Source organism: Solanum dulcamara, chromosome 6, assembly GCF_947179165.1.
Source record: "Solanum dulcamara chromosome 6, daSolDulc1.2, whole genome shotgun sequence".
Classification (NCBI taxonomy): domain Eukaryota; kingdom Viridiplantae; phylum Streptophyta; class Magnoliopsida; order Solanales; family Solanaceae; genus Solanum; species Solanum dulcamara.
The window spans coordinates 1,559,683-1,583,071 of NC_077242.1; the positions used below are offsets into that span (position 1 = coordinate 1,559,683).

At 36.3% G+C, this 23,389-nt stretch overlaps 3 protein-coding genes across 4 annotated transcripts; 1 reads left to right on the forward strand and 2 right to left on the reverse strand.

Moving 5' to 3' along the window:
* Positions 1–40: 40 nt before the first annotated feature.
* On the reverse strand, positions 41–817 carry LOC129891227 (protein CHLORORESPIRATORY REDUCTION 41, chloroplastic). The gene has a single exon (XM_055966521.1). It carries the CDS (start codon positions 751–753, stop codon positions 136–138), a length of 618 nt encoding a protein of 205 aa, XP_055822496.1. The 5' UTR covers positions 754–817; the 3' UTR covers positions 41–135.
* Positions 818–1,284: 467 nt separating this feature from the next.
* On the forward strand, positions 1,285–6,960 carry LOC129892430 (polycomb group protein FIE1). 2 transcript variants are annotated; one of them, XM_055967996.1, is made up of 13 exons: positions 1,285–1,622; positions 3,207–3,272; positions 3,373–3,495; positions 3,811–3,891; positions 4,069–4,161; positions 4,293–4,368; positions 5,066–5,145; positions 5,246–5,317; positions 5,655–5,714; positions 5,801–5,897; positions 6,216–6,279; positions 6,370–6,429; positions 6,516–6,960. In XM_055967996.1, exons 1-13 carry the CDS (start codon positions 1,443–1,445, stop codon positions 6,580–6,582), a joined length of 1,119 nt encoding a protein of 372 aa, XP_055823971.1. In that variant the 5' UTR covers positions 1,285–1,442; the 3' UTR covers positions 6,583–6,960. The 2 variants fall into 2 exon arrangements, with proteins under 2 accessions (XP_055823971.1, XP_055823972.1); XM_055967997.1 differs by lacking the exon at positions 1,285–1,622 and adding an exon at positions 2,755–2,859.
* Positions 6,961–7,141: 181 nt separating this feature from the next.
* LOC129893406 (uncharacterized) lies at positions 7,142–22,830 on the reverse strand. Its single transcript, XM_055968926.1, has 20 exons — positions 22,280–22,830; positions 21,966–22,054; positions 21,599–21,708; positions 21,244–21,298; positions 20,297–20,385; positions 18,922–18,988; positions 18,782–18,844; positions 18,416–18,586; positions 18,204–18,297; positions 18,044–18,120; positions 17,849–17,924; positions 12,339–12,382; positions 12,118–12,185; positions 11,192–11,277; positions 10,933–11,090; positions 9,506–10,838; positions 8,879–9,147; positions 8,271–8,474; positions 8,035–8,191; positions 7,142–7,702 (listed from the first exon to the last, which is right to left on the reverse strand). Exons 1-20 carry the CDS (start codon positions 22,389–22,391, stop codon positions 7,413–7,415), a joined length of 3,612 nt encoding a protein of 1,203 aa, XP_055824901.1. The 5' UTR covers positions 22,392–22,830; the 3' UTR covers positions 7,142–7,412.
* Positions 22,831–23,389: the final 559 nt, after the last annotated feature.

A 23,389-nucleotide genomic window follows, 5' to 3' on the forward strand; every position in this document is an offset into this window, starting at 1 on the left:
TCTTCTCATCTTTACTCGAGACAAGAAAAAATCTCAATCATCCCAACACAATTCAGGTTTGTTAACGAAAGATACACTACAAATGTTACTCGAAATTATATAACACCTTGAAAAGATTCGAGCTTGCAAAAGCTCTCAAAAAGAATTAGCAACAAGAATAGCTTGCCTACAACGTGCTTTAGCTTGTTCAAGTCTTTCATTCAATGTTTCTTCTTTTACAGCAGCATTCACCATAGCTAAATCCATCTCCATTAGCTTCAAAACTCTGTACAATTCCGTCACCATCCTCTCCTCAACTTTCCCTTCTTCCCTCAACACTTCCGCTTCTTCTCTAGCTCTTTCTGCAACTATTTCTCCCACTTTTGCTAACAAAGCCGTCGACCCAAAATCCCTAGCCATTAACTCCTCCAATTTCTCCAAAAAATCCATTATCACATACCCAATTGGCTTCTCTAATGGAATCGGCTTTGTTCTCTTCCACCCAATTTCGAAATTTGGTGGGTCTTGCTTTACTAGCCCAGTTCTTGATTTTCTGTCACGGATTATCTCGGATTTTCGACGTTTTTCAATTGGGAATTTTTCTGGGCTAATTGTTGTTTCTGAATTTGGGGTTAGGAATTCTGGGTCTGAAGAAGATTCAGATATGGAATTGGAAGTACATTTCATAGTGAATTGTTTTATGGAAGAAATTGGATGAATGGAAGGAAGAAGATGGACATGGTGAAGTTGAAGAATGTTTGAAGTAGAAGCCATCGCTTAAATTCTCCAACAAAGTTGATAAGGTCTATAATAGTAAAAGTGAATATCTAGATGGACCTAAATATTTTGACAAGTTCTACTTAGAACTCATTCGGATTCAATTATATTGAAAACAACTTATAAATAAAAAAATAAATTCATTCAAACAAGCTCTTAATCCTCAACTATTTTTGCTTCAAGATATTTGTCACGTTTCGTTTTGATGAGAAAAAATTATAACTTTTATTTTGTGTACTTTTCTTAATATTAAAATTTAAAATTAATAGTATAATTTAATTATAAAATTGGTCAAGTTTCGTTTTGATATGAAAAATTATAACTAACACTATACTGTGTGCTTTCCTCAATATTAAAATTAATAGTATAATTTAATGTCAAAATTGGTCATTCAACTCTGAGAAATGAAATATAACAATTATTTTGACACATAAAAAATATTATATATTTTTGGGGGAGACTTTTCTACTCATTTATATTTAGGGCTCGAATCGAGATTTCTGGATAAGAGATAAAGTCACCTCCATTGTACCATATTAGACATATTAGTGTTAATTATAAGATAACTTGCTTATATCAAATGGTTAAATACTTATAAATACTTTTAAAATTAACAGATTGGGAAAGTTTAATCAAATAAGAAAAATCATGTACAGTTTTTCGCTCCTCTCTTAAGAGTGATAGCAATGGCGGCGAAAGTACCTCTGGGATGTGAGGCAGTAGTTGGATCATTAACGCCGTCAAAGAAAAAGGAGTATAGAGTGACTAACAGACTCCAAGAAGGCAAACGTCCGTTATATGCCGTCGTCTTCAACTTCATTGATTCGCGCTACTTCAATGTCTTTGCTACCGTCGGCGGAAATCGAGTAAGTTTTTTTCTTTTGGGGTTTGACAAAATTCTATTTTGTTTGTTGTGCTGAACCCATTTGGTGAAATACAACAATTTTCTTTTACTAATTTGAATTCTGTAATGAAATGGGTAAACGGGTACGGGTATAAACGACCCAGTTGTTTGAGGTTGAAGGGTTGATCTTCTTCTTCTTGTTGGCTTCATGTATCAGTATGGAAGTTCAAATTTTTCATTCATTTGTCTTGAGTTCTGAAATGAAACGGGTTGACGGGTACGGGTATAACCAACCCAATTGTTTGAGGTTGAAGGGTGCTCTTGTTGTTGTTGTGATTGTTGGGTTCATGTATTAGTATGGAAGTTCAAAATTTTCATTATTTCAGGATTTGTCTTGAGTTCCAGAATGAAACGGGTTGACGGGTATGGGTGTAACCGTCCCAATTGTGTTGCTCTTGTTGTTCTTGTTGTTCTTGTGATTGTTGGCTTCATGTATTAGTATGGAAGTTCAATATTTTCATTCATTTGTCTTGAGTTCTGTAATGAAATGGGTTAATGGGTATGAGTATAACTGACCCAGTTGTTTGAGGTTGAAGGGTTGTTCTTTTTGTTTTGTGATGGTTTGGCTTCATGTATTAGTATGGAAGTTCAAAATTGGCTTCTTGTATTAGTATGGAAGTTCAAAAGTTCCATTCATTTGGGATTTGTCTTGAGTTTTGGAATGAAATGGGTTAACAGGTACGGGTATAACCTACTCAGTTGTTTGAGGTTGAAGGGTTGCTCTTGTTGTTGTTCTGCTTGTTGGTTTCATGTATTAGTATGGAAGTTCAAATTTTTCATTCTTTTAGGATTTGTCCTGAGTTCTGAAAGGAAACAATAAGGCCTGAGATGTACAGACAATGGAAGTTTAAAATTTTCATTTTTTTAGCATTTGTCTTCTGCATTTCAGTTAGGTTTGAGAAGTACAGAAGTCATGAGTCTGCTATTTAGGTAGAAAGCATTTTTTTTTTCCGGCTTGGTCTGTTTATTTGTTTTAACACCTCAAGTACAGAACTCATGAGTCTGATTTTGAGCATGTATTACTTGTTAACTTGTTGAATATGATAGAGAAAAAACGTACTATTTAGGTAGAAAACCTCCATCTTTTTTCCCCATCTTGGTCTGTCTTATTTGTTTTAACGTCTCAGGGTCAATATTAGCTGACCTGCTGGTTGTTTCAGATGAAATGTGCCAAAATTGGACTTGCAAGTTGCCTCTTGGTAGATTCATTGATGCCTCTCAAACTAAAATGTCTTTATGTAGTTAGGACTTAGGATGGGTGGGTCTTAACAGTCTGGAGTAGTGCTTATATATCTTGTTGTGTTCCTTAGCAAAATTGAGAGTTATGGATGATGTAAAAATAAATTTAGAATTCGGAGAGGTGCATGCTCTTGTAAATGAGGTGTCTTTTCTTGGTCTAGATATGTCATCTGAGAGTTGTTTCAAAATACAGAACTGAAAGAAGATAACAACAACAGAAGAATGAGAGTGCTAGCCTCTCAGGATATGTTTTCACTGTATGCCAATTGCCAATAACCTTGACTGGTGTCTTCTGGTTGTTTGTTAGGTTACTGTATATCAGTGTCTCGAAGGTGGTGTTATTGCTGTGCTGCAGTCTTATATTGATGAAGATGTAAGAAGTTGCAAGTATACAGTTGTTCCATTTTTTCCCTACATATGTTATCTCATAGACTTAAAAAGCTTTTGGTTTTTCCATGTGGCGTCTAAATCAGAAAGATGAATCCTTTTACACTGTAAGTTGGGCCTGCAATATTGATGGGAGTCCATTCCTAGTGGCTGGCGGAATAAATGGAATTCTCCGTGTTATTGATGCTGGCAAAGAGAAGATACACAAGGTCTTAATGAAATCTTTGGTTCGCACTTTACATGGTTAAACAAAAGTAGTTGCTCCTTTAGTTATAAAAAAATGAATATCTGCAAATGAGTTTGTAACAGCCATCTAATTAATCTTTATCTGAACACTAAAGTATTTCCTTTTTTCCATGATCCAATGCATCTTATTCATCATGATATTAACAAGTTAAGTTTTCCTTCATGATTCGTTCCATGTTAAGTTAACAATACAAACTTGAAAGTTGAAGCTAGTTACATGTTAACTTAATATCATATGTCTATTCATTTTTTTAATCTACTTGTTTATGATTGAACAGAGCTTTGTGGGGCATGGAGACTCAATAAATGAAATTAGGACTCAACCATTGAAACCATCTCTTGTATTATCTGCCAGCAAAGTATGTACCTTATGTATTCCTCTATTCCCTTCTTAACCCTTCCTCCGTAAGAAAAGTTGTATTTGATCCTCTTTATTGGAAAAAGATATATCTGCACGGTTGCAAGATGTATGTGGAGTGTCAATCAATTTTGCAACTGTTTCACATGGCATATTTTAATTATCACGAGTGTTCCAGGATGAATCTGTTCGCTTGTGGAATGTTCATACTGGAATATGCATTTTGGTATTTGCTGGTGCTGGAGGTCATCGGAATGAAGTACTCAGCGTGGTAAGTTACTCTGTTAATTGCAGTCCCACTCCAACGATGGAGTTGGTGGCAAAGTTATGTCTTTCACATCTGTTGTCAATAATACTGGGAACCAGGATTTGAGCATATCAGCTGGTTTGTGATGGTTGTAGGACTTCCATCCTTCTGATATATATCGGATTGCTAGCTGTGGAATGGATAACACTGTTAAGATCTGGTCAATGAAAGGTAAAACCTGTAACCCTTTTCAGTTTCACATATATTATTGAAATGACATGATTACAACTAAGTATCATCACAGACTAAAACTTTGAAAAAGAGAAAAAGGGAGGGTGATCTTTAGAGGAGCAACTTGTGATTGGTTGTGTTCACAAGGCTTCTCCAGAACCTTTAGGATGATGATGTTGTGCTTATGGGATGCCTGTACTTTTTCGGATTTGGTGATTTGTCATCTATATATCCTGAACCTGACACAACTACCTGGACATGTTGAACTAATGACTTGCACACAATATTCATTGTGGAATACATTAATTTTATTAGCAGATATTTCTACAAGGATATCTTTGTCTTCGGTTATAAGTGTAAAAATGATGTCAATAATTTCAAAGATCTGATTGTAGTTATAAATGTACCACCTACCTAGAAGGAATATTTGGCAGCATATACAGTCATCCATTTACATATTCTGGTGTTTACAATGCTTTTTGTCTAGATTACTTTACTATCCTGTTTATTGTCACACCTATCAGCAAATACCGGACTATTGTCCCTGGAATAAGGATGTAGCGTTGGCTGTGAATCCAATTAGTATTGTGGCATCTATTCCATTGGTGCTCTGTGGTTACACAAGTTTGAAAAAATAAAATGAAGTAACATCAATTTGAGCTGACATTTCTTTTCTGATGAACTGCTTGTGTTACAGAATTCTGGACATATGTAGAGAAATCGTTTACATGGACAGATCTTCCTTCCAAGTTTCCCACAAAATATGTACAGTTTCCAGTGAGTATTTCTTGTTAATTCTCTCCTTCCCTGCCTTCTTTCTCCTGAAAGTTTGATTGGAGAATTTTCTCTTAGTGTAACCTCCTTTTTATCCTTTCAGCTGTTCATAGCTTCCGTCCATAACAACTACGTTGACTGTAACAGATGGCTTGGTGATTTTATCTTGTCCAAGGTGAATGGATTGACCTGCTTACTACCTGAGTTCTTTCTTTTCCAACTGTTCTTCTATATGAACTTATTAGAAAAAAAACTGTTCTGCTGTATGAATTCTCGGTTGGCTTTATCTTCCGTACCTGGGAGATATTTACTTTTCTGATTTCATTGAGGGGAAATCAGAATTAATCTGGGAACCTATGGAAAAGCAAAGAATAGGTTTCTTTCTTAACCACAGAGTTGTCTACCTCATTTTGGAAATTATATGTTAATGGTTTGAGGATATCTTCTTGTCTTTAGATGGTCTTCTCATATTTTACTTGTACTGATCCATAAACTTTGTTGGAAATACTCAGAGTGTTGACAATGAAATTCTATTATGGGAACCAAAAATGAAAGAACAGTCTGCTGGAGAGGTTAGTCTAGTCATGTTTGGAACCTTTTTTTTGATAATTATTTTCTAAATAGGAAACTTTCCAAATGTATATTGCTCTATGTTTAGGGCACCGTTGACATCCTCCAAAAGTATCCTGTGCCGGAGTGTGATATATGGTTCATCAAGCTTTCATGTGATTTCCACTACAAAACAGCAGCCATAGGTAATTCTAAGTGCTAACCAAAATCTTATATGTGCTTGATGAATTTTCTCAACATTTTTTCTATTAATGGTCTGATCACTGGATAATGCTCAAATTTGGAATCAAATGTTACTGCTTGTGTAACCCCATCTGGTGTTGCTGAGTGTGGCATGAAATCATTTGTAACCCAGAGGCTGTCGAGATTATCGAACATCATCCCCAAGTCAAATATAAACGAAACGTTATTAGGTCCATTCATTGCATGCATGCTAGGTTACTCATAGTATGTTTCGACCCAAGCTTGCACTGGAATTCACCCGTTGACCTTACATCTAACAGGAAATAGAGAAGGCAAGATCTTTGTCTGGGAAATACAAACAAGCCCTCCAACTTTGATTGCAAGGTTAATCTCCATCCATCCCTCGCCCCCCTCTCTACTTTCTGATCCTCATTAATGCTTTGGATTTGAAGTGTTCGTTCTGAACTTTTGCAGGCTATCTCATGTTCAATCTAAATTAGCAATTAGACAGACTGCCATGTCTTTTGATGGAAGGTTAAGATCCAAAATCACTTTTTTAACTGCTTATCGTGTATGTTTTCGCAATCTTTGCATTAACCAATTATGTCTTTATTCTTCAGCACCATACTTAGCTGCTGTGAAGATGGGACTATATGGCGCTGGGATGTGGTAGCTACAACTTCTTGAGTTTGAATGTAATATATGAAGGATCTAAAATATATCTAAACATGCAAGCACACCTGTAAATTCTGCTTAAGTTTATTTCTGACCTCTTTCTTGGGAGACTAGCTTGATGTGCCAGCGAATTAAACTTGTACTATTAGTTGGACATTATAAGAAGATATGGAGGTCAATGATCAGGGAAGAAGGGAAGGTTATTAGCTTGTTAAACTTGTCAAGTATCATGACTCCCCTTTTATCTTATTCTTTGTATTATTGCTAGAATGACTAAAATACCTTGTAAAAGAAGGGAGGAAAACACACACACAGTGAAGAGGTAGTTGCGAATTCTCTTTTGCAAAAAATATTTTGAGAATTAAAAAAATTATTGAGGATTTTGGCTTATACTTAGCCTATTAATATTGATGTTTACCAAATTTGACCAACTTATAAGCTTAACTAATTGTATCTCAGAAAGGCAATGGTTGTGCAATTTGGCCAACATAATGATTTTCCATTTACTGATGGGAAAATACAATACAGTATCAGGAAACCCCTTCAATGATGAGGTCGTGCAAAAAAACAATTTGACCAACATAATGATCTTCCATAATGATGGCTAAATACAATTCAATATCAAGAAACCCTAACACAAGTGGGTGAGAAAATCCGATCATACATCAATACAAAATTTGCTATGCAACTGAGGTTTCTTTCTTCTACATTTTCTCGCTGTGCTACATGCTCAACATATTTTGGGTAGTACATATGTACAAAAAGAATGGAAAGCCTGTATGATTCTTTAACTATAGTAACACAACATACTACAAAAAGAACTTTGGGAGAGGACAAACAAATTAAACTTGAGTCCGCAATCGCATCAACAATTTCTGCATGTTCTCCAGTTTCTGACTCAGCTCTTTAACATCATCGAGAGAAGATGTCGAATTAGCTAGGTCAACACTTAAAGCAGAACATTTGGTCCGTGATTCCTTGATTATCTCTTCAAGAGAAGCTACTGTTGATTCGACACATGAGTTTCGGCTTCCACCAGTGAAATTTGACGATGGACTTAGTCCCATACTACTGCTGCTACTATCTCTGCTGAGTTTTTCAGGGGTAAATATTCTATCAAAGCTTTCAGTTCCTGCAAGTATTCAAGAGTCCAAGTCACTAAATCATCAACCAGAAAACAATGCATTAGCACAGTATATTGGTCAAGACTCAATAGTGGAAACGGCCAAGAGATAGCACAATCTACTAAATGTTTAATGTGCAATATCCCACAAATATGGCCTTGCTCTTTGTTGAAGGTAATATTTTCGAGCAGAGCTCAGCTACCTTAGGGCCGAGACTTCTATTTTAGTAATTAAAAGTGCTACTAATTCAGTAAAGCTTATTTAGGTATAGAATCTCGAGACTACAGAATGAAGAAATATATTGTGAAAATAAAGGTCCAAAAAAAGATACAAAAATTACCTAAATTACTTAGTTGACTGATTGCTCCTGCACCAATTTTACTTTCTAACTTAAGTACTCGCAGAATTCCAGCGGCAATCCGACCCATGGAGTCGACCTCAGACTTGCATAAGAAAGCAAGGTGCTTGAGCTCAGCCTTAGTCACCACTGCCTCAATCTGCCAAATACAACAGACTTTTTTAACACACAAAGCAGGGAGATAGAAATCAAAGGACAAACTTGCAAAATCTTTGTACCGGCTGTTTGACGGAGAATTTCAAATTTTCGACAATCCACTTTCCCATTCCATCATCAATATCGTCTTCGCAATTCACTACGTCTACTTCGATGTTCATACCACCAGATCTCGCAGCAGTCTCTTTAAGAGGTCCTTCGGGACTATCCTGCTGGATACTATGTGGAGAACGCGGTTTTAAGATCTGCAGACCTTCCATACCAACCTGCAGCAGCTCCTAGTTTGGTTACTTGTATTAAACAGTTGCAACTAAGAGAACAAAAATGACAATAACTACTACACCTCAATCCCAATCAAGTTGGGGTTGACTATATGAATACTGACCATGTTGTTCCATTTAAGCACATCTCAGGCCAATAATAAAACAAGAGAACAAAAGCAATTAGTTATTTGCATACAGACTAAGGTTAGTGCATAATCTGTTTTAAGCTATAAAGATAGGTGGAAAAACTACAAATCAATCATTGCCATGTTTCTTGTCTAGACATTGTTCTAAATCTACGATCGAAAAAACCCATTATGCAAGATATAAAGTATTCTCTAACATGAGTCAAGTTTATCGGTTTCCACCGAGGCAAATATATTGTACAATAAGAATAAAGTGCTTACAGTAATCAACTCGAGGGGGTATCTTTTTTTGCCAGAAAAGTTTCCGCTGCCATTTGTTACACGCTTAGAACTGTTTGCTTTGACACAAATGTTCTGGAAAGTTGTGTGCCAACACCGCTCTTCTCTGATAGAATCTTCATGATCACAGAACCACCACCTTTCTGCTTCTTCTTGTGCACCTTCCAGAGCAAATAACCAATCTTTGAATTCTATGGATATGTCCACATCATCAGGAGTTTCCAACTGTAATCTACCAGTGTCCTTTCCATCTAGAAAGAAGGAAAAACAGAAAGAAATGAGAAGACCATTGTGATCAAGAAGATCACAAGCAAAGTTAATCACTGAAATCATAGATGGCAAAGAACATGAATACTCCCTCCATCCTGAAATGCTTGTGCCTAATTTCCCTTATAAGTTGTTAACAAATGCAGCCCACTTTCCTTAAAGGGTAAGTTTTAACATGTTCAACATAAGACAGCTTTGTGGAACATCTATACTCTATTCTTTTCAGAAGAAAAGGCATACTATGGCTCCACTATGTTTTCTCACAACTAATAAACGGCTCATATATTCAACAATTCTCAATGGCAGAAGTATATAGCATCATCATAAGTTGAAGAGTCTAACCATCTTTATGTTCATCAAGGGTAAGAGGTGTTGCTTTCAAAAGTTTAGACAAAGGCCCAGAAGACAGATGCTCCAACCCTTTAGTAAGCCCTTCCCCAGGACCACCATCTGGCCCAAGAATTCCAAACCTGTGAAGTAAGGCTTCTGTGTAATTCATTCCTCCCCCAAGGCGGACACCAGCAATACAAGCTGAAACATTTAGACTGTGACACTCCATGTCCTGTGTTTTATATGGGATCACCTGTACCATTTTTATGTCCAAGAAGGGAACTGAAACAAAATTGCCATTTGACTGATAGATCTTCCTGTTTTGCACCCAAAAGACAGATCTAAGTTGACGTCCATTCTCCACACACTGGCCATTTTGGTTTGAAGTCCACGCCAAGCTTTTCTCACGTGGCAAGCTACTCAGAGTGTCTGCACAATCAACTTCAACACCTTCCCAAAGCAAACTCGACGAAATGGCTATAGCACCCCCCAAGGTTCTGTGAGTAACTTTGATGGACAGCGCTTTGCCTATAAATTGAACCAACGGCATTCCTGAAATGTCAGCAGCAGAAGATTCCAAAAATCTTAGGTGCAGATCATTCACTGCTAAACATACAGCAGTATCACCGGGAACCTTTTCGCTTAATGATCGACCTAAAGATTTATGACTTACTTCCGCCTGCGAATTGAACCTCCCAGCCGCTGCTATCTTTTCACTTACCCTCCCAAAATATGTGTAAAAATCTAGGACAAAAAATAATTGCTCAACTGAAGTGTTGGACAAATACTGCTGACAGGCAACTCCCACTCTAACAATTCCTCCCGGAGGTGGGACATTTGTTAAAGGGCCTCCATCTGCAGTAGCCATTGCTACTTCAAGGCAAGCACCTTTCAGCTCAACACATTTCCATAAATTTGAAGATAATGCAAGAGAACTATGGATTCCAGTTGCATCGTTACATGTTTGTAGAGAGAGACTAATGACTGAAGCACCAGCAGTCCATTTCTTCTGGCTACCATCAATTGGTTCATCTTCCCACAGACAGAAGCATGCCGGATCCTTCTCGAGGTTTAGTAGCCCCAGCTTAAGAGTAGGTGACTCAGAAAGGATGAAATCTTCTATATGAAGTCTTGCCCCACCAAATAAACTATGACAAGCATTATTTCCACCTGGAACAGTATGATTTCCGGTTCCCGTGTCTAACGGGACAATGATATCTAACCCCTTAAGATTGAACGTGAGGGAGTTTATAGAGAAATCTGATAGAACTACACCAGGATTAACTACAATTCCATCAGCTAAAAAGGAACATATCCTCAAACATGATTCTTCCTGAAGATGAATCTGGCAAACAAACAAGAAGAACAGCATAAGTTCATCATCGGATAGCCAAAAGAAAAAGACAATATAAGGTTGTTATCTAGTAGTACATGAATACCATAAGGGGCTGACAATTGATAACTGTGGTAGAAGCAAAAATTGGTGGAGATGGAGAAGGCTTGAGCTGAAGAGAATGAAGAGAGATCAGGGGGACCCCAGCACTGAAGTTCCCCTGCTGGTCCTCTAGAGGATATATGGGAGGACAAAAATCTTTACCTGAATTAAGCAAAAAGAGAAATACATTCAATTTCAACCATAAATTCTAGACTAAGCTTTCTATTGACATAACAAATGTCCCCCAAAATTGATGACAGTACCAAAGTCTGGAATGTTCAAAACATCATCAGAATCTGTCAGCTCAGAAGGCTGCACCAAGGTGCACGGAGGGCGTGAAAATGTATCCCTGCATTTAAATCAATTGGTGCACTTAGAACTATAAAAACTCAACTCTCAACTTCAGGAAAAGAGTTTTTCAGGGAGGATTTTGTATCAACTTAATCAGATTGTTATCAAGTAATGATCCCCTATGAGACTAAATTAGAGTTTTACTTTTGCCAGCACAAGATGAAATTGTTTTGTGATCTTTGGCTCCGTATTCCTCTTGCCAGAAGGGCAAAGTAGGATTTGTTAAAGCTAACTGCATGAACTCCAGCAAGTAAATATAGTTTAGAAGTAGAACAAAGAGAAACTCCATTTACTACTTTTGTTGAGGGTCAAACCCAACAGTATTTGATGAACAGAAATGCTCCAAGTACAAGAACATATTCACAAGCAGTTTGTCAGAGAATAATTGATATGAGCAGTAAGCTGCAGAAGTTAGTGCAGATTGAGTCAGCTCTCTATGAGGTACAAAACATAATAATGAGATAGTTTAGTGAACTGAGCTCTGAGCTTCACAGTCATTCACTCTTTCACAGGATAAAATGGTTCATATTTGAAAACTTGCATAATTCAAGCTATAGATACAATGACAACAGAATTAGTTCATCTCTTGCATGACTGTGAAGGTAAAGATTTTGTGATGATCTCTGAGACTCATAAACTGAAGTTAAGCTTAGCATAACAGAGTTACCAGAGCCAGATATATAGAATGCAGAAAATTCTAAGCAAACATGGTTATTTGGTTGCAACTAGTGATAAACAATAAAAGTATCTTTGCTCAAATAAGCTCAGTCAATGCATTCTTTGCAGCTTATGTAGTATGTTACTTTATGTTAATGATAACAGAATCACAGAAACTTGCCTTAAAAAGGCTCCTCCTATCATAAGACGAGTCAAGCATTTCGCAGTTTCTCCACCTGAGATACTTCCCTGCAGAAGGGATAATTCAATATAAAGGCCCTAATGAAAAAACAAACAAAATAACCACTGGTTTCACCAGCATATAATGTGTTGCATCTCAGCGCATGAATCAACATAAAATAGATAAAATAGAAGTCTTTTTGGATCAATAAGAAGTTGTACCCGAGAAAAGAATAAAGACTGCATCAAAAGTTCAAGCTGAAATTCTGCAAAGCAAACCGACACATATTAGTGAAACTTTTGAAAGAAACTAATGTGATGTAAGAAACCTTATAGTATGGATTACAATATCCTCCATTTAAATCAAAGACTTAGCAGAGAAGGCAAGCAAAACATCCATTAATACATCCTCAATTAAACATAATATATCCAGATCACTTTGGATGTTATAGATTGCTCAAGGGGTAGCAGACAGTTGATGCATTGAACTACATTGAAGCATTGTTTGCTTCAGCTGTCTTCTAGCAAAAAAAAGGAAACCAGCTAAGTGACCCAATAAATCTTAAAGTGAACTCATCCATGAGATGCAACAATCCGATCTCCATAAAACGAAGTTCAGTGCTGTCAAAGGCAAACAGTAGAAAACACTAGATATTTGTCAGGGGCTTTGAGCACAATCAAATGGTACAGGTCTACGCTTTCCATTAGTGTTTGGAGCGGCAAAATTATAGTTAGGCAATGATGGGAAACTATTTAAGAGCAGATAGTTACAGAATCACTTGGGATATTGTTTATTTAGAGGGCCACAGAGGAGGTGTGGAGGAGATTGAAGAATTTATACACATATCATTGATGTAAAATCACCTTTACATGAAATTATCTGAAGGGTAGGTAGGAGGCAGATGATGGTAATTTTGTATCTTTGTGGGAGGTGTTCAAAGGGGAAAACAATCATCTTACGTGCATAGTAGGTTTGTTAACATCTTTTTCAAATCCACATTCTCAATGTTCAACATAGCACGAGTGTTCTAGGACTGTCACAAAGGAACTCGCATGTTTGGATTTTGTCAGAAGAAAGGCAATAGAAAAACGCCTTTTGTGCATTTTTCTCTAATTCAAATGAAAGAAATGGAATGTCTTACAAAAGTGCAAAGGGATGTAAAATGTACTAGAATCTCTTTTTCATTTCTTCCTGATCTTTTGTGTAAAATGATTTGAATAATAAAACCGATGTATGTGGTTGACCGACTTACATACTTTGACACTGATTTGGTGTTTATTAATGAATAATCTTTCATTTATCAGAAAATACTTTAATCAATGAAATAGAGTGAAAAGGTCCATCTCAAAACCAAGGGGCTACTAACTAACAGCTGAGTCCTCTCTGAACCGCAGGAGGTAGTTGCCCATCATACGACTTACCAATTTCACTTGCCCACCATTTCTTTCATTATATATATTCCTTTAATAATGAACACAGTAAATGACATACTTTTTATAAGCAAATCTTCTAAAAGTATCAAAATAATATTTCTAGTTCTTCGGGAAAGAGGGGCATAATTTTTCATTGCACACTATATCCATATAGGACTCGTAAGCTTTAACTATTTACTCAATCTTATATGCAATAAGCTTATCGCTAATTTTTTTATCAAAGTCATTTGTATTTTCTAAGAGATATAGAGATATTGTAGTGTACCACTAGGGATAACTTGTGCTCTTATTTTTCTACCAAAAGTAAGGAAGACCAAGTGTCTGATCAGGTCAATCAAGTGATAGGGACTTTACTTCGCTAGGACAAAGTTGTTGTCGATTGATCGAGCGACCCTTTTTTCGTTTATAAGGAAAGAGATTGTAGATGGGTACAAATAGGCCGCTGAAAGACGAGTAGGCAAGCACGCGGGTTGTACTGATCAGCTTTGAGCTATCGAGTGAGATTGGCTGAGGGGACTTCCATTATGTACTTGGGTACAAATTAGCCATTTAAAGATGAGTAGGCAGGGTGTTAGGCTAGTGTTAGTAGGGTACGTAAACGACGATAGATCACATGATTTTGTACTGGTCAGTTTTGAGTTGTCGAGCGACGATTGCTCCATCTCTTAAGAAAGGACGCGGGGGGCTTGTCTTATAATAAAGAGGGTACTCTCTTTTCTGATGTGCACTATATTATTGTGTCTTATTCCTTAAGGAGTGATCCGGGATTAATCCACGTGGCGATATTCGCCAAAAGAAAGGGGACCTTGAACTCAAATGCTTACAAGGAAAGAACAATTATTCAGTGTACTAAAATCTAGTAGGTGGTGTTCCATATTAATGAAAGTCAGGTTTAAAACATGTTATAGAACCAAGACAACCTAATAAAAATAGGGTTACAAATAATATAATAAGAAAGAGAGAGAGCTTCCAACGCCTATAAATAAAAGTCGCTTTCTCTATTTGGCAAAGCAAAGGGAGATATAGATCCTGCTACCACTGAAAGACTTTCTCAAATTAATCACATAATTCTAAATGTTGAAAATGCAAAGCGCAACGGCGACAAACTCTGCATGTCTTTTTGGAACACGTGTCTGCTACCGATCTAGAGCTAGTTGAACAACGGATACAACAGCTCTTGAACCAGATTCAAGCTTTGGATAATCATTGGAGAACCCTCATCCAAGAAAAAGAATATCTAATTGTCAGGATGGCCTCTTGCATCCGCGACGGAACCAACTAAGAGTCAGTCGACTCTTTTGAGTTTAAGAAGGTTTAAATAAGTGTTTGTAGACGCAAAGTAGTGTGTTTCTTATTTTTCTTTGTTTGCTGGAGATCTACTTCTATGCTAAGTGTCTTTGTTGTGTTTGCATATATCACTATTAGTCTTCAATGCTTTCGTTGTTCACTTTGTAATGTTGTCTTTAGTTGTGTGGCTGGTCTATGTGTGTAAGCTTCCCATGTAAGAAAATGCTTCTAGTGCTAGAATGTAAAATATACACTTTATTCTAGTTCATTCTCTTTCCTTTTTTTCTGCAGAAAAATTGTTGATATGAATTCTTTTTGAAATCTCATTTTTTTTCTTGTTGCCTATTTGATCCTTGGTCTAATTGGGTCTTTCTCTATAGCCCAAATCAAATAGTTGGGTTATCCCTTCCCTTGGCTTGGTTGGTTATATAAGAGAAACCCGGGAGAAAGTAAGGTAGATCATACTTAGGGCGAAAGATTTCTTGGATGGTTCATTCCAGTCTGAAGTCAGTCAAGTCATAGAATTGGCAAAAGTTCCCCCTTAACCAATCCTAAGAGGGAATTCTTTTATTCATTAAAATGAATCCATTCTGTCAACTGTGAATCTAAACGCAATGATTGCAATTCAAGAAGGGCATGAAGATTTGGCTCAGTACAATAGCATTTGACTTAAGGAACGACAGCAAACACGTGTTCCTCCAAAGTTTGAATCTGGTTCAAAAGTTATTGTATTCGTTGTTCCACCAGCTCCGGAACGACAGCAAACACGTGTTCCAAAAAGGCATGTAGAGTTTGTTGGCCCTCGCGCTTTGCATTTTCAACATTTAAAATTACTTGATTAATTTGAGAAAGTCTTTCAGTGCTAGCTGGATCCATATCTCTCTTTGCTTTGCCAAATAGAGAAAGCATCTTCTATTTATAGATATTGGAAGCACTTTCTCTTTCTTATTCTACTATTTGTAACCCTATTTTATCAGGTTGTCTTGGTTCCATAACATGATTTAAACCAGGCTTTTCATTAATATGGAACCTTATCCACTAGATTTTAGTATGCTAAATACTTGTACTTTCCTCGTACGCATTTGAGTACTCAAGACCCCTTTTCTTTTGGCAGGTATTGCCACGTGGGTTAATCCTGAATCACTCCTTAAAAGATATGATACAATAATATAGCATACATCAGAGAAGAAAGTACCCCCTTTATTATAAAACATGGCCACGCGTCCTTCCTTAAGAGATGGAACAGTCGTCACTCGACAGCTCAAAACTGACCAGTACAAAACTAGGTGATTTGTCCTCATTTACGTACCCTACTAGCACTACTTGTCTGTAACTGGCTTAATAATACCTATCTATATCATGCCTTGGCCAATCATCACTCGGCAGCTCAAAGTTGCCCGGTACAACCCACATGCACTCCTACTCATCTTTCACCGACCTATTTGTACTCAACTACAATCTCTTCTTTTATAAAAGAAAAAAGGGGCCCTATGCCAATCCTTAATCGACAGCAACTCTGCCCTAGCGAAGTAAAGTCTCTGTCCCTATCGTTTGATTGATATAATCAGACACTTGCTCTTTCCTACTTTTGACAGAAGAATAAGAGCAGGAGTTATCCCTAGTTGTATACTACAATATCTTTACATCTCTTAGAAAATACAAATAAGTTTGATAAAAAAATTAGCAATAAGCTTATATAAGATTGAGAAAATAGTTAAAGCTTACGAGTCATATACGGATATAGTGTGCAATAAAAAAAAACAATGAAGAATTATATCCCTCTTCTTAGAAGAACAGGAAATATCATATTTTGATTATTGTGATACTTTTAGAAAGATTTGCTTATAAAAACTATGTTCTCTACTGTGTTCATTATTAAAGGAATATATAATATAAAAATGAAAAAAATGGTGGGAATGCAAAGTTGATGAGCTGTGGCAACTATTACCTTACTCAGTTGTTAGTTAGTACCCCTTTGTTTTTTTTTTTGTTTTTTTTTTTTTTTGGGGGGGGGGGGGACCTTTTCACTCATACATAAATAAGGAGGATGGTGAATTGTGTAAACCACCTTTTTTCCCGAGTAAGAATTGTGTGAACGTCTTATCTAACAGTTTAAATGATTAGAGTGGGGACACATTTATTTTGCAGCAGCCTCCTTACATGTGGGTTTGATTCATTTCTTGAGCCAAGCATGGGGTGATATGAGGCTCGAAATCAAGACTTTTGCCTGATCAATTGAGTTACCAAATCTAAAAGCTTAAGCTATTAGAGGGGGAGTACTTTATTATATTAAGCTTTCATGAAGACTGAAGTTTACTTGAAGTTGAGCAAAAGCAAACATTAAAGATAAAAAGAAGTAAATATTACAAAGTTGTTTAGAAATCTTCCTCCACCAAAATGAACACCACACTATATCTGTTTTTTTATCAAAGAGTTATCTAATACCCACCAAATTGTGATCCGGATCATATACTTGTAAACCAATTTGGTGCATATATTTGAGCCCTGATGTCAAAATATAGTTTCCCTTGATTGATAAAGTTCATCATGTGTTGCATCCATGAACTTTAACTATAAGCATTTCCTCACTGCTTTCACTTTTAGATTATACTCTTTGAGTTATGCTCCTTAAACTACAAGTATACTAGGTGTTCTGAAGACAAACACAGTGCTTTACAAAAGATTAAGCTGGAATGTAGTGTCTCTTCATCTCTGGTGTGAGGATTTCTTCTGAGATTGAAACAGAACAAACACTACACTTTTTAGAGTCCTTGTCAGTAGAGGACAGTTTGAACTTATTGATACTTTTTTGTTAACTTGCTACCAGCACAAAGATGAATATACTGTCACCTTTTTTCAAAAAAAACTACCAAGTGTTAAATTTCATCTTTTTTTTGGTTTAATAGGTTTAATTCAGATAGATGTACAGTTAGCTTTTGGTAGTTAGGAATCCTCTCGCTGCCTGTCCCCCTACAGAGGGAAAAAATACATTTAGAGGTGGTCAACCTAACCTGTGTCCTTCAAACGTAGAAAAATGTGATCCACAACAATGGAGACCAAAGACCGCCCAGCTGCTTCTGTCGAATTCTGTCATAGTTAACAATCCATTGGAAAGGTCAGAAAGGCTAAGTACAATAATTTCCTAAGCTTATATCAACATTTAGGATCCAATTTTGATAAGTTAATGACAATGGAGTCAGTCATACTTGCTGATTTGGCTTGACATCTCCTCTGTTTATACAGACATACAATCCTGTCATGAAGCGAAGAAGCGCTCGTAATCCTGCAGAATCAAACTAGTAATAAGCAGATTGTATAAAACAAGACACGAGAACATCCACAAAATGCATGATTTTTTCTACATGCCTGGTTCACTTAGAGCTGGACAAACAGCTTCGGTGATGTGCAATTGAACTTCAAGCCCTAGTGGACTATTTAGTTCAGTCCTCTGAATCGTTATCTGATAACAATGTGAAGGCAAGTAATCCATTAATATAAAAGGTTGGTATGCCTCAAATCATAACCTATGTTCATACCCAAAATTCATAAAAGAAAATTGTGTGCCCAATTTGCATTACATGAGCCTCTCCAGATATTCCTTCAATGAATCTCTCCCCGCCAAAAAATACTCGCTTTGCTCCATCATCATCTCTCTTGTTACTTCCCCCTTGAGAGCTTCCAAAATGTGCATCCGCGAACATATCGGGATGAGGTAACAGGTCAATAGATAGATGTTCCCACTCAAGTTTCTGTTATTAAGAGAAAAGTAGATGATACAACATGACATAATGATGCAAACATGAGTAATAAAGGATCTAGGACACTGCAGAAAAGAAAAAGGTACTCAGAACAATCTTGTAGATATTGCCTCGAGAAGAATAAAATCTCATTCATGTAAATAAAATGGGAAAATTTCCAAATAGTAGAAAAGGAAATGTAATTACTTTGAACACATATATGAACTCCTTGCCACTAGAGAAATCCCTAGCTTCCTTTAGATTTACAACCTGCCATAGCATATTGTTTGAGTCATTATTAAGCAACAACTACACAAGTCATATCATCTAAAATAAATGCAACCTACCTCCCAGTTCTCATTTGTAGTATACAGAAGAAGATTGTGTATAGTGATTGATGCCATAGGTGATGCCCTGGTGAAATAATCAAACAAAAGAGTGAGAAAACTATGTCAAATAGAGTGCAGTGATATATTGGTGTAGTAAAACAATATGCAAATAATAATGGTGAATTGTTATATTGCCATTTCTCAGGTTTAGATGACCCAACCGACCATATCTATGATGTTCAAAAAGTACTTATCTGACATTTGACAGACTTCTAAGCATCTACATGCTTTTGGGGGGGGGGGGATGTAGAATTGCGTATCAAAAAGCTCAAAAGAGGATAATACATGATTTTGATCTGGACACAAATAGAAAAAAGAACAACTTTTTGTCTTATATGAACCAATATCTGAGTTCAATGGTTTTTATTTATGCTTTGATTTACGTTTTACTTCTATCAGCTCCTGGACCAATTTTTGTTGTATAATAATTCTATAAAGTCTCAACCTTAGGAGTAGCTACCTTGTTCTTTTCCAAGTTCAAACACATATGTTTTTCTTTTCTTTGAAGACATTCTAAGTCCAAATCCATATTATTAACATGCTTTCACTCCTAACATCAAAATTGGTCTCTTCATTAAGCTTCTTCGCTTGTTGATCCTATTACTATCTGTAATTTTTTGTTCTTCCTGAAATCATTAATTTACTTTGAATTCAGCAGCTCAATAGTTCTTTGTCATTCATTAAAAGAGAGGAATAGGAGATGTTTTGATGGAGAGTCAACTGTTTTAGGCATTTTGAAGGCTAGGGCCTAGGTGTATTGCAAATTTGTTTAGTTGGTCCAACTTGTATCCTGCTGTTGATGCAGAACAACTTCAAGACTTAATTTACTCACTAGTTCTGGCTTAGATAGTTTGTATAGTTAGCCAGAGATTTTTTTAAGCTCAAATGCCATATCTTGTAATTCTTGCATCTTCTTGATGCTGTTATTAATACCACTTACTTTATCAAAAAAAAAAAAAAGAATCTGCGGAAATATAAATTGGCTCACTGAGTGTACTAAATTTCTAGTAAAGTTCTTAAAGTCTAAATTCTGCAGTTAAGGAAGAATGGCTTCAAATTGGGTTTAAAGCGCAAGTGAAATGTGATGGGCTAGACGGAACTGATCAACACTAGTCCCACTACCATCCCTATGGTCCATCTTGTTCTCTTCAATTATGTACTTATTTCTTGCTTGAGGATCTGATAATAGAATAGGGAATTAGAAGGCATTGAGGGGTAAGAATATCCAGTCCGATTTTGAAACGGGTGGAGAGTGCAGGATTGGTTTCCGTAAGCAAAAGAAACAGAAAAAATAGGATACGAAGAATCAGGAATGAAGGTATTGAACACTTACCAGCTTGCTCCTCCTCGGCGTCGAGCACCTCCGTGAGTTTCAAGTAGAAGATTAACCGTATGGACTTGTAATGTCATGCCATCTGCAATCTGACAATAAAAGACCAACGTACAAGATCACTCATCCTGAAAGGTCACCCAAACCTAATCTCTTTACAAGTATATGATCTTCCCAGAACTTGAGAATTTAAACACAAAGACAAAGGAAATAAGAAGAGTAGTGATGAACGTAGTACATAGAGAAATCAGTCAACATGGAATAATCAGAGCACTTGACCAAAGTAGAGTAAATATCATGTAATAAAATATCTATTACAACTCAGCTCTGCTTAGAGTTTTCTGCCAAAGAAAAAATGGAAAATAAAAAAACACAGTTACATTGATTTCTTAACAGAAAAGAGCAATTTTGCCATTACCAAATCAATGCATGTTGGATATCATTTTATTTCAATAGTAGAAGAGCCCTATGTACCGCCTTTCCTTTTCAGCTTGGTGATGGAAAATATGAAGAAACAAAATAATAATTACAACACGATGAACCAAGCTTAAATCAATAGACTGATAATTTAATTACCCACTTATTCGGGGAGATATGACCATCCGCTGACCTTAAAAAGTTTAAGCTGATTAAACAATACTAAGGGTCTACTGAATCCATTGAATTATGCTTTACATTAGCCATCTTAAAATTTTAAGCATTTTTTTTGGGTAGCGAGCATTTTTTAGTATTTCATCCTTCTTTTGAAACACCCATGTGATGATGTGGATATCATAATTGCACTTGCGAGTTTGTAATCAACTTTAAATTATCACATTTAAAATTGTGTACGAAATCATCAAATCTAAACAAATTATGTACACACAATTCCCATGGCCCCGCAAGGAATTAACTCAAACACTCTTACATAACATCAAAACCAACTGAGCTGATACTATAATGTTGCTAACCTTGTCAGCAAATCCATATCCACTTCCCTTCGAGGAACTACCAGATGATGCTGCACTGATTGAAAGCAGTACGATACCAAATGAGACAACAATAATCAAACCAAGCTCTTAAGAGAGTTGTATACTAAGCTAGTGTTTGGCCATAGATTTTGAAAATTTATCTTGAAATATATTTTTGGCCATGAAATTTGAACTTCCACTCACAAAACTTCAAATTTTTTCCCATTAAAATGCATGTCCAAACACAACTTCAAAAACACAATTTTTCAAGTTTCAAGTTTTCACTTCAAAATCTATGGCCAAACGTGAGCTACTATCCAAAAAGGTAATCAATCATGTTCAGCCTCTATAATACCTGCTACAGCTCCTAGGTGTATCAATATCATCTCTTTCTTCCAGAACTAAATCGAGCCTATCAATTTGCACAACTATTGGCTCGGTTTGCACATTGCTTACTGACGGAAGCTTGAGTTGAAAAAACAAAGTAAAGCAAAAAAATGACAATTATTACAATAGACATTTGGACTTTAATTTTTTTAAAAAAAATAGGGGTAGAGGGAGGAGAGAATCACAAGCCGGGGAATCAAAACCTCCAAAAAAAAAAAAAGTGAAAATTGAGATAGTCAACCAATTAAGCTAATAAAGACCAAATTTTTGAATTTTCGTTCCTAAAATAATGAATCTAGCAATCCAAACATCAATAAAGAGAGTAAACTACTAACTATGATCTCCAATTTCCCAACTTTTGCCGTTGTAACATTCAATGCTGGTGGTAATCCCGCGCTGGCATGTAAAGCATCTCCATTTATATCTACCAAAAAATCACCAATTTTCAGCTGTATGATTAAGTAACGAGCTTCTACAACATACTCTCTGTCCTAATTTATGTGGCCAGTTCGAATTTCGAGAGAATTTTACATATTTCGAAATTGTAAGTTATAATGACGATTCAAAATATACTTTGTTGAATCTCGAAATTCGAAATATGCCATGTAAATCGGAACGGAGTGAGTATCAATTAGAAGAGAAATTCAACCTAAATTGGAAAGCTGCGCCGTCCGCCCTTGTAATTTGAACTGATCTCGGCTAAATGACTTTAACCAGTACTTCAATGTATACTCCAAAGCTCTAGCCAGTATAGACTCCATCTCTCACCAGATCTAATACACCGGCAACAGAACGGAGAATTTCACCGGCACCGTAAAACGACGGCGGCGGCCGGGTGGTGTGAATGTTATCTGTTCAGACGGGAAAATGGATTATATGGATTGGTGAATGGAGGGAGAAGAGGAGTCGGTAGCACGTACGAATCACGTGCGATAGAGATTCTGTGGGGTGCACTATTATTAACTTTCGGTGATGGTGTTGGAGTAATTACAATTATAGTCACTTGATGATGAATTTATTTATTTTCTGGGGAATGATGAGGATTGTTTTGATGAATGTATTGGATCTGGGGAAAACAAGTGGGGGTTTTGTCAGGAAGAGGACAATAGATGCTATGGTGAGCGGAAATGTCAGGATTGATCATGAGAGATGTTTTGTTTTGTTCATGACTTTTGAATTGAAGCTGGGAGAGAAACTAAAAACAATAATAATAATATGAAGTAATACTAGCATACCCAGTCAGGTAGTATCCTATAAGGCATAATGATTCGCCCTATCGGGATTTTTACTAAATATCTTAAAACTGTTAGGATAAAAAATAATTACATGACAAATATCATGGATAAGAAGATAAACGAAAAATATATCAAAAGAAACACAAATATTTAACGTGGTTTGATTAATCGATCTAAATCAACATGAGGAAATAAACAATTCACTATATAAATATGAGAGTACAAAATATCGAGTAAAATAACCTCCAACAATTCACTCGAAATATAAAGAGGTTCACACAATTGTTAACATAACACTTGTGTCTCACAAATTCTCTTCCCTACCCAAAACTCTCAAAGTTTCTAGGACTATATTGTGAATGCTATTATGTTAAAAGGAATGAGTCTCTATTTATAAAGTCATACATCTTTTTCTACCAGAAAAAAGGACTAGCCAAATATGAAAGATTTTATGGGAAAATCCAATTATACTAGGAAAGTCAAGCCAAACACCCAATAAAAATATGAAAAAGTAAACAAATAAA